This window comes from Phytophthora cinnamomi, assembly GCF_018691715.1.
Source record: "Phytophthora cinnamomi strain GKB4 chromosome Unknown Contig49, whole genome shotgun sequence".
Classification (NCBI taxonomy): Eukaryota; Oomycota; class Peronosporomycetes; order Peronosporales; family Peronosporaceae; genus Phytophthora; species Phytophthora cinnamomi.
Genome location: NW_027150982.1, coordinates 395748 through 408994, shown reverse-complemented (window position 1 = coordinate 408994; position 13247 = coordinate 395748). Strand labels below are relative to the sequence as shown.

At 53.9% G+C, this 13247-nt stretch overlaps 3 protein-coding genes across 3 annotated transcripts; 1 reads left to right on the top strand and 2 right to left on the bottom strand.

The window, feature by feature from the left end:
- Positions 1 to 54: 54 nt before the first annotated feature.
- IUM83_08155 (IQ motif, EF-hand binding site) lies at positions 55 to 8025 on the top strand (the record flags this gene model as incomplete). Its single annotated transcript, XM_067932509.1, has 2 exons — positions 55 to 1041; positions 2419 to 8025. 2 exons carry the CDS (start codon positions 55 to 57, stop codon positions 8023 to 8025), a joined length of 6594 nt encoding a protein of 2197 aa, XP_067790068.1.
- A 100-nt stretch (positions 8026 to 8125) lies between these two features.
- On the bottom strand, positions 8126 to 10972 carry IUM83_08154 (Pre-mRNA-processing factor; the record flags this gene model as incomplete). The annotated part of the gene is made up of 1 exon (XM_067932508.1): positions 8126 to 10972. One exon carries the CDS (start codon positions 10970 to 10972, stop codon positions 8126 to 8128), a length of 2847 nt encoding a protein of 948 aa, XP_067790067.1.
- A 253-nt stretch (positions 10973 to 11225) lies between these two features.
- IUM83_08153 (putative secreted RxLR effector protein) lies at positions 11226 to 11702 on the bottom strand (the record flags this gene model as incomplete). The annotated part of the gene is made up of 1 exon (XM_067932507.1): positions 11226 to 11702. The coding sequence occupies one exon, from the start codon at positions 11700 to 11702 to the stop codon at positions 11226 to 11228; it is 477 nt and encodes a 158-aa protein (XP_067790074.1).
- Positions 11703 to 13247: the final 1545 nt, after the last annotated feature.

Here is a 13247-nt window from a genome sequence, read left to right as displayed (position 1 = left end):
GTCGAAGCGACGCATGTAGCCATCTTGTCCAGCATTGCGCACAAGTCTCTAGTGATGCCGCGTCGACTGCCACCCGAAGACCACCAACGAGCAAGACCCAATGCGGCTGATCCGCCTGCGGACAGAGCTCGTGAAGTGCTCCAGGCTCTGACAGAGATTGTGGCTGAAGCTCAGAAACGGGGACTTCCGCTATCCGAGGCCTACGTACACTTCGACCAGCGCGATGAAGGGGTCGTGAGTGTCGACGACTTGATGCAGGCGGTGGTGGAGCTGCGCCTCTGTCCGAGCAGTGATCTGTGGAACGAGCAAGATGCCGAAGAGTGCGTGGCGACACTGTCTCGAGGCAAGTCGAGGGCGTATTTCACCCGAGAAGACTTCGTGCGCTACTTCTCATCGGCAGCCCCGTTCGCTGTGCCAAACCATGAAGATAAGTCGCGAATAGGATCAAAACGACGCGTGCAGTTCCAGAAAACATCCCCAGAGAAGAGGGAGCACCTTCAGCACCTGCAAGAGCAAGCCACTGCAGCTTCTCATTCACTTGCTGACCCGCCAGCGCAGAAACACTCGCAATTGCGAGTAACGCTGCCAGAATGGGCTCATGCAAGAAGCAAACGAGCACTCAAGGAGCTGGAAGCCAAAAGGCGAGTACGGACAAAACCTCAGCCACCACTGACGCTGAGCTCCACGCCAAATTTCAACTCAAACAGCTCGCTCTCTGAATCGCCGCTTGACAGTCATACTAGTAACAACGAAGTGTTCCATGATGATGACAACAACGAGCCTGCCCCTAGTTCCGCGGCAGTTCCACATCTACTCTTGAAAAAGAAGAAGTCGATGAAGGCTGGCGAGAAAGCTGACGATCTGCTTGAGTTTCCCGTGTCAGACCGATGGAAGACCTTCAACGTAGACTCGGACACCGCCATTTCCTACGGCATCCTATCACACGACTCGATACGGCTGTCTCCATCAAAAGCAAAGGCAGCAACAGAATGGGTGCCACCACCTCAGACGTCAGCAGAAAATACCGCTGAAGCGGAGGCGGTAGGCCTTCCCAACACGACAGCATTTCGACTGACCGTCTTCTTGGACGCTTTCCAGCGACTCGAAACATTAGAGGAGTTTTTTCATTCACTTCTCGTTCACTTCCCTAGAGGAAAAATATTGCTCTGTGGGTTCCCGACACGCTCGAAGCGAGGTGTCACATGGCATAACGCTCGCTTTGCTGCTGTCTACTCCAGACTGCTTGAACATGTAATGACACGCTCACGAGAATGGTTAGTACAGCCAAAGCTGGGCATTGGTGCAGTCCCTCAGTACCTTGTTGGTTTTGGCACGGGAGGCAGCGCTGCACTTCAACTGCTTGGTATGGAGCTCCCCCTACAGCAAAGTAAGGGCGACGGCGGTGGAGCGCTGGGACTTTTCGCACGCTCACTTCGTGGCGCTGTGGTTGTCAACACTCTTGCGAGCGTCACAGAGACAGAACGTAAAACGATACGGTCTCTCCAGAAGCTGCTTGATGCCAACACCCAAGCGAATTGTGGTGAGGCTGTGGAACTCCATGAAGCTCTAGCGTCTGCTCTTTTCAGTGAGCATTATCTGACACAGGTCGTCCCTAGCAGATCAAATGCTCTTGAATCCTTCTTTCGCTCACGACGTGGTTTTCTCCAAACGATTGAACCCTCTACTATAGATGCTGGTGAAAGCGTCGCCACATCCAGCCAAAATGTCACGGGTGGTGGTAGTAGTGGTTGTAGTGGCTACACAGGCCAGCTTCTCGGAGTCCTATTGCGCGGTGCCGTGAAGAATCGAGATACAGGGGCAGCTATCTCAAACCTGGCAGCTGCGGTTCCTGGACCCTTTGCACTGCTTGTCGTTCACGGATCTCAAAACGCACTATTCACTCCACGGCAAGTCGAATTGCTAACAGGAAATGGCAGTTTGCTGTCTCCCTCGACTGGTTTCTCGATGGTGAAAAATGTGTCCGAGGCCTTGGCGATAGATGGTGGTGTTGATGCTGAGGCTAATGGTGATTCTCGGCGCTTGCACGTCGCGTGGCTTAAAGGTGGCCACGAGTTGTTGCAAGAACGTCCTTCATTTTTCCTCGACTTATTCAAACAGTTTGCAAGTGCACCAGTGGCACGACCACGATCAAATTCGTTGTTTGGTGAACAGATTAGACGTTATTCCACCATTAACGAAGAACGAAGTTCTCTGGCTAGTAGCCCAACCCGTAAGAACAGCACGTCCACGTCTCCATCTCGACAACAAGCAGCTTTGCACGACGAAGCCGACAAATCAATTCCATCCAGTCAGGGCGAATGCTGCCCCGAAGCCCTACCTCAGTCTCCAGCAACCAGCTCAAATAAGCGTGAACGAGTTGCTGAGTTGATGTTAACGCGAGGACTTCCTTGGATTCAGCAGGAACTTTACGATCGCGGAATTGAAGGTGCAGGCTCTACACAACTCATCCTCGAGCGGTATGAGCGCGTTCTTGCCGAGGAAGAACAAGTTGCTCAGCGTCATGAGCACAACATCCAACGCATCCAAGCTAAACACGCTGAGATCGAGGCTCAACGCCAGGCCAAAGAAGATGAAGCCCAGGAGCGTGAACAGCGAGAAGCCGAAGCACGGCGATCCATCCTGAGGCGCGAGCGAGAGTCTCAGCAACAATTTTTCGAGCAGATGGAGGCAAAGAAGCTCGAGAATGCGCACAGACTCCAGGAGAATGAGAACATGACGCTGGAAGATTTTCGGTCTCGAAAGGTGGAGGACATGCTCATCAGCGACCAGGAGCGCAGCCAACGCAACCGAACTGTGGTTCGCCAGATGGGCGAGCTAGAGGCTGAGCGGCAGGAGCACGCACGACGTGAATCTCAGGTGGAGCTACAAGTACTTCGTCTAGAGGAGCAAAAAGCGCAACGAGAGGCCCTCAAAGCCTTCCAGCGAGAGTTTGAGCAAAAGGAGTTGGTTTCGAATCCCGTGGAGGCGTACTGGTTGGATGCCCCTGCCGTCTACGAACGGTTCGACGATGTGGCTAGCGGAGCCCGAGTTTTAGCCGCAGATCTTGGCCATTTTTACAAGATCAAGGCGCTTCAGATGCTCGAGTCGGCCGAGCAACGTACGGAGCTGGAGGCACTCCAACGCGGTCCACTTGCCACCAAGGAGCTCCAAGTTCGTAACTTGGAACGCGTGCAAGCTAAAGCACAGAATACAGGCATGATTGCCAAGGCTGGAATGGGCACAGTCCGCATCGTCCCGATCACCCCCGCAGAGATGAATGCACTTGGTCGAGAGCTGGATACGTCGCGTGACGAACTCGAGCGACTGCAAAGTGATGCGTCCTTGCGTCGTAAGGATTTAGCGTGGAAGGACCAGCTCCTTCAGCGGGTTAGCGTGATCATCCAGCGCAACGAACGTTTCCGCGAAGAAGTACTAGCGAAACTTGGTACATGTGCTGACCTAGGAAATGAACGCGTGCTGTCCTTGCGGGAGGACAATGAAGCACTTGAGCTCAAACGCGAATCATTGCTCGAGCTCCGCGAAAAGCTAAAACATCGTCAAGCAGCAGTGCAAGGCGAATGCGATCGCGCTCAAGCTGCGACTACGGCCTTCTTCGATACCAGTCTTCGTGTAGTTGGGGCTTTGCAGCGCGTACAACGCACAGTCATCATCAAAGAACTAGTAGCGGAAGGCGAAGCGCTTTCAACACGCATCCAAGCGGTAGATGAGCAGGAAGAAGCCATGAAACGAGCGATGGAGCGGAGTAAGACCACGTTGGAGGAGGTGGCGAACCAGACCTTCATGCTGGAAGAAAGCTTGCGAACGTTGCAGAACACGACTGAGACCAAACACCTTGAAGCAGACAGTAGTGGTGAAGACACGCCGACAAGTGGCAAGACTAAGAAATCTCCTGGGGCTCAGCAGCGGGATCTCGCCGAGATCGTGAGGCGGACGAAACACGTAGACCGGACCTCCGAAGATAAACGTTGGGTGACGCTGGACTTCTTGGTTAACTTTGCGCACTACTACAAACACGTAGCACCGGAAGAAGTTGAGATCATCCAAAAAAGCGCCGACTACCAGCAGAAAACTGAAAAGAAGTTGACAGTCGAGCATCTCCAGCGGTTGATGCAGCTTCCTGCGCGCAACTGTCTTGCGTTCGCGTTCCTGAAGTCACCCGAAGAAATGGAGGCCCACTACCTGCTACGCAAATACACTTTCGGTGACGGGGAAGAGTACTTCGCGCAGCTGGATCACGATTTCGAGGCTCCTAGTGGTGTCGCTGCGCCACATGCACCTCTGTCGCCCAGTCTTGAGAATATGCTCGCGGTGCTTCAGCGGATAGCGGACTCTCCACCATCGCGTACTCAACGATGCCCACGAGCACGAGCTGCAGTGCTGGACGATAAAATGCCGCCTCTCACTCTACTTCACGTGCCACAGACCCAGATCTTCCCACATAAAAGCACGACACACAGTTTTCAGCTGCCGAAATATGCCGAAGGTATCGCCATACTCTCACTCACAGTTTCCATAGTGTTTCAGGGGCATTTCAAGTCGGTCGGGTACCAAAATGGTCGGTTAGCTGCCATGATGTATATGTTGCCTCCGGTCACCGATCCCAGTTCCACGCAGCAGAAGTTTCGGGCGCCGATTCCCATCGGTAAATGTTTCTACACGGAGGACCTTGCACTTTGCTCACCGCACAGCATGGGCAAGCTAACTTTGCGGCACGAACCACTTTCGATTCCCCTCAGTGCCACCGCAACTTATCAGGTTGTGCTGGGAGCACCGGTTTTTACAGCCTATACTTTGGAGGTGTCTGCACGAACAGCTTTATTCGCAGATGAAGCTTTACGAAGGAAACGCGTCGATGCTCTGAAGAAACAAGACCTGCTGCCTCGCAAGCAGGACGAGCTGCAAAACATCTTCTTGACGATTCAGTTGAGTGAACGCAAGAAGAGGTTGGCACGTCATCTTGCCACCGAGGCAAAAGACCTAGCACGTGCTGCGGAGCTTGAGTTACTGAGAAATAATCAAAAACTTGAGCGCGACAATGCTGAGCCGGTGCTAAGCCACGAAGAGCGACGTGCACTGCACTCAGCAATTCAGACCGCGAACAAGACGTTCACTCACTGTTGCTTCCTGTTCTCCAAGCGTGAGGAAGAAGTTCGCGACATTGAACAGAGTCTCCGAGAGCTCACGAGGATACACGTGGACGTGCTGGAAGACTGCGAGAAAATGGAGAAGTTGTTGGCTGAGTATCGAACGTACTTGCCATCTATTGCCGCTCTTCTGTCGGGAGAGCGGGATATGACGGTAGGTGATGCCGCTGCGGCCAAGCTTGCCCGGGAACTCAACATTGAGTATGTGAATAAGAACGGCACGAAGTCATCCAAAGCTCGGTGGGCCGAGCTATCTGCAATGAAGGCGAAATTACCATCGATGATGACACCTGCTGAACGACTTCGGCGCAAGTACAAGAAAGGTCGAGATACACTGGACAAGAAGGAGCGCGAGTGGATACTGCTTGATCGTATCCTCCACCCACGAATGTATCGATGGGAGAACGACAAGCACGGTGGGGCCACTGACGGAGGATATACAAACGTGCCGGGGGTAAAGCTCAAGCTCCACGGCGCATATCCGAAGCTTTCCAAAGACGAAGAACAACTCGCTGCACTCTCGCAAATGGAGGTTGAACGGATCATGAAAGCACCTTGGAATTTGCTGGAGCGGAAGGAGATCCTGATCCGTAAAATCGTCACGCGATTCCGTGATGATCATGGAGGGAACCCCAAGCGCAAACCAAACCAGCAGGGAGTGTCCATGGTAGCACTGCTTCGGGGTCAGAAATCAACGGAACTTACTCGAGAGGAACGGGAATGGCGCTTGTACGATCAACTGTTGAACCCTATGTACTACCCGGTGAACTTCAAACGACTGGCAAAAGAAATAGCGGAGGCTACTGCCGTTCCTGGGGGGCTCGAAGAAGTGACAATCTCGCCAAAGATCACCCGAGAAGACCTTGTGATGGCTATCGGTACCCCGGAGGAAGAGCTATACAAACTGCCAAGTGATGTGCTCAGAGGACGCACATTGCTGCTCAAGTATGACCCGCAGCTCACCACAAATCTCATCAACGCCTCACGAATACAGCAGCAAAGTCAGGATTCGCAGACAGCGACAGACGTTGTGGAGATAGATGTCGACGCCCGGTGCCGCCTCGTCTTTCAGGAGCTCCAGCGTGCCATTGCCAACACGCGCAACGAGTTCATGGACTCTTACGTACTTCACTCGACATTGCAGCGCTTTCCCACCAAAGTGCTGCGGCTTGAACTGGAGAAGGACTTGGACCGTTTGCTCATTTCCCAGATCAAAGAGAAGGAAGACTTCGAGTTGGCCAACTTCCTCGCCAAGAAAGAAGCCCCAGAATTCACTGAAAATCCCGTCTCAGACTCTGACAGCGATGAAGAAGCCGTAATTGCTCGTGAAGTGGAAGCACGTCGTAAGGCCAAGGAAGACGCCAAACATGGTCCTAAGGTCCGTAGTAAGGCACTGAAAATGAAGTCTCTCCAGAAGCAGCGCCGGGAGATCAAAAATGCTCTTCAGGGACGTAGTCTAGAGGAGCAGCGGATGATCCTGCGAGAGCAGGAGCTAGGTGTTGATGGGTGTACTGCTTGCTGGACAAATCCGTGTACACGGAAACCCTTTCTGGAGGAATTTCACATGACGATTCAAGAACGCGTTGAAGTTATTCGTGAGGAGCTGGAGCGAGTTAAGCACTGTCCAGATCTCACCATCACTTCCAGCGTCTGTATGGCTGCAGTTAAGTCTGGTAACGAAGCCATCACGCTACGCAAAAGCGACTTGTTCGACGAACTTACGTCTGAGGTGAAAATTTGGGAGAAGAACCTGCGCTTGAAGGCCGTCGACGAGGAATTCCACGAGACCTTCCGCTCCAAGAACGAATTCTTCGAGACGCAGGCACTCCACGGGTTCCGACAAATTCAGCACAAAAGCAAAGTGCAGATAGCCCTGCAACGCGAGCACAACGTTCTGGTGGCGCATCTCACGGCGTACGAAGTGGTTGAAGACGTGCTCGAATCAATGCTGGAGGGGTGGATCTTTGGCGAACGCGAATCCGAGCGACAAGTTCTTGGATACGTTCCTAGCCTGAAACGCGAGGGTCCATTAACCATGCAGGATCTCCGTCGCTTCGAGCAGGATCGTCGTATTTTGCAAGTTCGTCAGGATATCCGCGAAGAACAACTCCAGAATGCACAAGGACTACCGTCAGACAAATGGAAACCCATCGAGGTCGAAGCATTTCAAGTGAATCTCACCAAGAAAGCGGTCCAAAAGGGTTCTGACATGGACAAATCACTTACGGAGACGGAAAATGCGCTGAAGTTTGGGCTGTTCTGCATGACGCTGATGTACTTCCGCGGCTTGTCGTTGCTCAAGAAGCAAAAGGCTGTGTGGTCTGTATCGGCAGCTAAACGTCGTGCCGCAGCAGAACCCCCAAAGAGCACAGAACGCCTTCGGATGGACAAAGAGAAGCGCAACGTCGAGTTGAGAGCCCGCAAGGCTGCTTTCTACGACGAGAAGGCTCGCATCGGCCAAGCCCGCAAGCAGAAGTACCACGAGCAGAAATTGGTGGCATACCGGAAGCGCTTGGTGGACGAGAACCGCAAGGCCAAGAGGGAGAAGAACGCAGCCATCAACATTCAGCGGGTCTATCGTGGTCATCTCGGCAAAATTGCTGGTAAAAAGTGGATGCTGCGTCGTCGAGAGATCGACGCTCAGCGTGCTCTCGATCATGCGGCGGCCGTCACCTTGCAGCGAGCATATCGCGGTCGACTGGGTCGCATTGCTGCCGAAGATCAGCGCGTGGAGCTCGCCGAGTTTATCTCTCAGATCCGAGCAGAGGAGGCAATTGACGAAGAGGAGGAGTACTGGAACAACCACAAAATCGAGCGCATGGCCCGTAAGGTCGCAGCTTTCGTCAAGAAAGAGGCCTAGGTTTGACAAGTGCACTGCATGTAGACAAGGGTAAGTTGTAACAAAGCTTTGTTGAGTATGATGGTTCAGCCTTTATCTCTTACCCGAGTTGAGAGACTGGCTACGGTTGTTCCGCAAACGGTAATGTGAGACTGACAAGTTTGATCAGCTCCTCAACCTTCTTGCGACGGTTCTGGGTCTGTTTCGACACGCGAGTCCATTTTTCGCCATGATGCGGATCAGAGCTCACACCGCGCTTTAGGATCTTCTCAGCTGCATCTTTGGATCCGTGCTTCAACTCAAAAAGATAGTAATGGGCCCATGCATCTCCGAAATCCGAGTCAAGCTGAACCGTGCGCTCCATCCACTTGCGTGCTTTGGAGTACTTGCGTTCCTGCCAAAATAATTTAGCGACGGACAAGCAAACTGATGGATCATTGTCCTTTTTCTTGAGGGCAGTGAACGACGCGCGCTTCTGCTGAGCTCGAGGTGCAATATCGATAGATTCTGCCAGCAGAATTCCCGACTCTGGACACTCTTGCAAGGCCTTGGCCATCAGCATTTCCTGACCCTTGGGATTATCCCATCGAGCTTCCAGTCGCGCAGCCTCCAACCAGAGCACGTCGTTCTTTGAGTTTTTGAGGCGAGCCATTTCCAACACGGAGCGCGCCTTCGTCACACCGTTCATCTTCTCCTCTAAGCGACTGGCGAGAGTCCACAACGGAATTGACTTTGGACAATGCTGAACGCCTTCACGGTACATCTTCTTCGCCTTCTCATAGTTCGGCGGTTCCAGTGCTTCATAGAACTGTCCAGCCATCATGTACAATCTAGGGAAGTCTGGATAAAGCTTGATGCCTTCCAGTACAAGGTCTTCTTCATCCTTGCGATTCTCAGCGCATTCCCTTTCAAGCAGCACAGATTTCATCCACACGTGAGGTGATGGGGCCTGAGCGCGCGCCTTCGCCAGCAACGCGCGTGCCAGGTCGATTTCGTCGTTTTCCCATTCCAACTTCACAGCAGCAAGCCAAATCGCCTCGCTGTTTGGGTTAGCACTAAAAGCTTGGCGCAAGATCAAGCGCGCGTTCTCTACCGAGCCGTTGGTCCACACCTCCTTGGCCGCCATAAGCCACAAAATCTCGGCGTGAGGGCAGCACGTGACTGCTTTCTGTAACAATTGCTCGACGGGCTCAGGGCTCTTGCCCTCCTGGACTCGCTTCTCGAGAGCAACAGCGCGCAGCCAGATTGACTTCTTGCCCGGGAAAACCTTCAACGCAGCCGCATAAATTGCCTTTGCCGTCAGCAGTGCGCCCCGGTTGATGCTGTTCTCGGCGTCGTCCATCCACGTGCGTTTTCTATCCTCAGGTTCCACCCCAACATCTAAGCTAGCACGAACAATAGCAGCGCACGTTAATGGTGCCTCGGCCTGCTCGCACGCTTCGGCTTCCTTCAGCCACATTTCTCGGTTCATGACCACTTGGTGCTTCTGCAGCGACTTGAGCGCCAGCTGGATGATGCGGTCGATCATGTCCAAGTTCTTTCCCTGCGCTTCTTCCAGCTTGGCAGCCGTGATCCAGATCGAGGGCTCTGTCGGGATTGCCGCGCGGGCCTTATTCAGCGTCTTCTTGGCGTTCTCGTACGTCTCCAGCCGCGCCAGCGCCAGCCACAGATCCACTGCCTGTGGGACGCACTCGACAGCGCGGCCCAGGAGAATGCGCGCGCCGTCGACATCTTCCATCTCGATCAGAGCCTTCCACAGCTTGACCGAGTTGGGGATGAACTCGAGCGCGCGGCGCATCACGAGCTTCTTGAGCTCGTCGTCGTTCTCGAGCTGCGCGGCCTGCAGCCAGACCTTGACGGACTTGGGCACGTGTCGGACGGCCTTGGCCAGGATGGTCTTGGCGTTCTCCGGGTTCTGCAGCCTGGCCGCCTCGAGCCAGACGTCCTCCTGCGTGGGGCACGAGTCGCAGCCCTGCGCGATGATCTTCCTGGCCTGCACGATCTTGCCGGCCACCTCCTCCAGCCTCGCCGCGGCGATCCAGCCGGGTCCGTGCTTGGGGTTGGTCATGGTCACCGACCGGAGCAGCAGCCTGGCCTTCTTGATGTCGCCGATCTCGGCGTCGCTCGTGAGCTTGAGGCTGTTGAGGTCCGTGAGGTAGCCCTTGGGGTCCACGACCGTCTGGCCGGAGATGGAGTCCGACATCTTGTCCAGCTTGTGCGACAGCTGGGCGCCTCTGGCCCCGGCCAGGCCCGTGACGGAGCTGGCCAGGCCGCTGCTGGGCGTCTCTCCTCCGGGCGTGACCGTGCCGCTCACAGCGGCCGCGGCCTGGGCCAACAGGCTGTCGGGCACGGGCGCGAACAGCTCGTTGCGCCTCTGCAGGGCCGTGTCGGTCTTGTACCTGAGCGAGTGGTCGCCGATGTCCGGGATCATGTCCCACTCGGCGTCCGACATGCTCTGCAGCGAGCCCTTGAGGTCTGCGAACTGGTCGCTGATCTTGGGCAGCTCCCGCCGCGCCCTCTTGAGCTCCTGCAGCTGGCGCAGCTCGCGCCTGCGCTTGCGGCGCGAGTCCATGCGCGCGTCCACCTGCTCGTACACGTCGTCCGCCTCCCTGTCGTCCTGGTCGTACGGCGTGTCCTGGAACAGCCCGCGCGACGAGTAGCCCGAGAACTCGTCGTAGTTCGTCTCGCTGTAGTCGCCGAAGTCCTCGTGCTCGTCCTTCTCGCGCCCGAAGCCGCCCATGCCGGCGGTGCCCGAGCCGCGCCCGGCGCTGGGGAGTCCGCGCCCCGCCGCGGCGCCCGGCGGAAGGAACGGCGCGTCCTGCGTCCCGTCCTGCGCCATGGGCGCCCGCGCCGGACCGATGTCCGAGCGCGTCGTGAAGCCCACGGCACCGCGACCCAGGCCAGGCACATAGTTGGCCGGCGCGCCCGACGCGTACGTGTTGCGCACGCGCTGCCCCAAGCCGCTCATGGCCTGGTGGTGCTGCTGGTGATGATCCGAATGGGTGGGGGGTACGCTGGGGTACGGTCGATGGTTGGTGTGGACCACTTTGTCAGGTTTTTAGCTGGACAAAAAGGCTAAATAAGAATTGTTAATGGGTAGACGATGGCTTTTTTTTTTCAGCAATGAGGGATGTGCTTTAGAATCTCTAATTCCAAATGTAACACGCGAAAAGTGTCCCTTGTCAGGACCTTGTCCACCCGTTGGTGCCTTTGAAGCGTCGTTACGAGAGCGACGAAACCCAGTCCGGATGCGTCCGCTGGTACCACGCCCTGTACTCCCTGTAGAATCGCCTGTTCCAGTGACGCGAAGACCACGTTCCGATTCGGTATTCCTTCTTGAAGTAGTCGGGGGTTTTCCCTTCGTTGGCCAACACTGCAAACCGCTTCTCCATGTTTTCAGTCGAAAAAGGGTTGATAGCACGGACTCTTTCCTTCAGTCTTTGGAATAATCCTTCGAGCTTGATCATGATCGCACGCTCTTCGTCGTCTTCAACTCTCGCGGCATCGATTTCCTTGGTTTTGCCTCTCAAAAGCCGTTTGGTTCTGTTGTTTTCGTCGTCCGTAGTAAGCAATGCCGTCTTCTCACCGGAGTTGACCTGCAACACTAGCTTCTTGTCGGGGTTTATAGTGCTCAATGCACCAGCAGAGGTCAAAAAGGTGGCCAAGGCCACGAGCAGCACCCAGAGCAACAGACGCATGGTTGTAGTGATATAGACGCTTCGGGTTGAGACTTGAGCGCTGGACGACGAAATTCAGACTGATCTAAGAGTTGCCGACGTAGATTATAGGGGAAGAGCAAAGCAATTATCGTTTCCCCGGATCCACTCGCTCCATCTGGTCGAGGGTTATTGGCAATTGTACGGGAGTAATCTCGCAGGACATGTCTCCTGTGCTGTATGATACAGCAAGTCACATCCTGTATCGAAATTACATTGGAATAGATGCTGTAAGGTGTACCGGTGCGCAAATCTGAGGTGTTATATGTATGAACACTATGTTTCCCGCCTCACGTAAGTTCATCCATGTAATACTGGGTTCCTATTGTACGCCTCAGCCGCCGCTATCGGTTACTAGAAAGAGTTAGGTAGGCTGTTCGGTATGATCGGTATGATCGCATCCGTGTGCTTCAAACCGGAACTTACTGTATTTTTTCTCACGCATATTGAGAACACGTTTATACAGCAATATGAACTCCGGAAACAGACGGACAGTTTGTGCTGACTTGCTATCTTCAGGATAAGTATGTAACATACTGAATGCTTACGTGAATCGGGTGATGATGTCGTGGCGAGTAGTTATCCGTTCTATACGGTTCTCGTACCACCACTTCACCACCTCCAAATGTCCGCGCGTTGCTGCGCCAACAAGAGCGCTACTTGTACCGCCATCTTAACGATTCGCATACGGCCACGCCTATTAGTATGCAAGCACTGGACAACATCTAGATGGCCGCTCCACTGTTGATAACATCAGCTTGCCGCTATTCAGGCCGAATGTCCAATATACAACCGACATTCGATCCTTGTAGCTAAATCAGCCTCACGTAATTCAGAGGACAATCGTTACAATGGCTGTCGCAGTAGCGTGTTAACTAAGTGTACAGGGCTAACAACACGAAGAAGTAAATGGAGCTGCGCACACCTGCATGAATGCCGATCGCATGTATATTTACAGATTGCTCATAACTATGAGTCCAAGGAACGATTTGTACTCCGATTACTTCGAAGTGTAATTGAGGCGTCCCCGATTAGAAGTCTGCAAGTCCTCTGTGAGCGATGCTTTACTGGCTAATTCAACAGAACAAACTAATCGGTTTTCGCAGTACTGTACCAGGTTGACCCAACCTGCAACTCGAACCCCCAAAAGTGCATTACATCGTGCCTTTGCTTCACACAACCGGGTGTTTCAGTGACATTGCGATGCTAATAGTGCATGGTGAGGGTTAACAATTATACGATAAGCATGATCGGTAAGGCTGCAAAATGGCCTGTCCGTAGGAAACATACAGGGGATACAGTAGCTAATTCAAGGCTGACTGGCTACAGTGTAACCGCTATTCACAACGCTTAGTCTAGGGGAGATACAGTAGTGGACCGAATTATGTCAGTCAACCAAATGTCCCAGCTAGTAGAGCTCAGAACGTGTAATGGCACGTACAATGTCGAAGCGTACGGAGCTTCCTGCAAACCCTCACCCATGAGAGTCATCGGTTATCACTGATTGATAACTTATCGATGGTAATT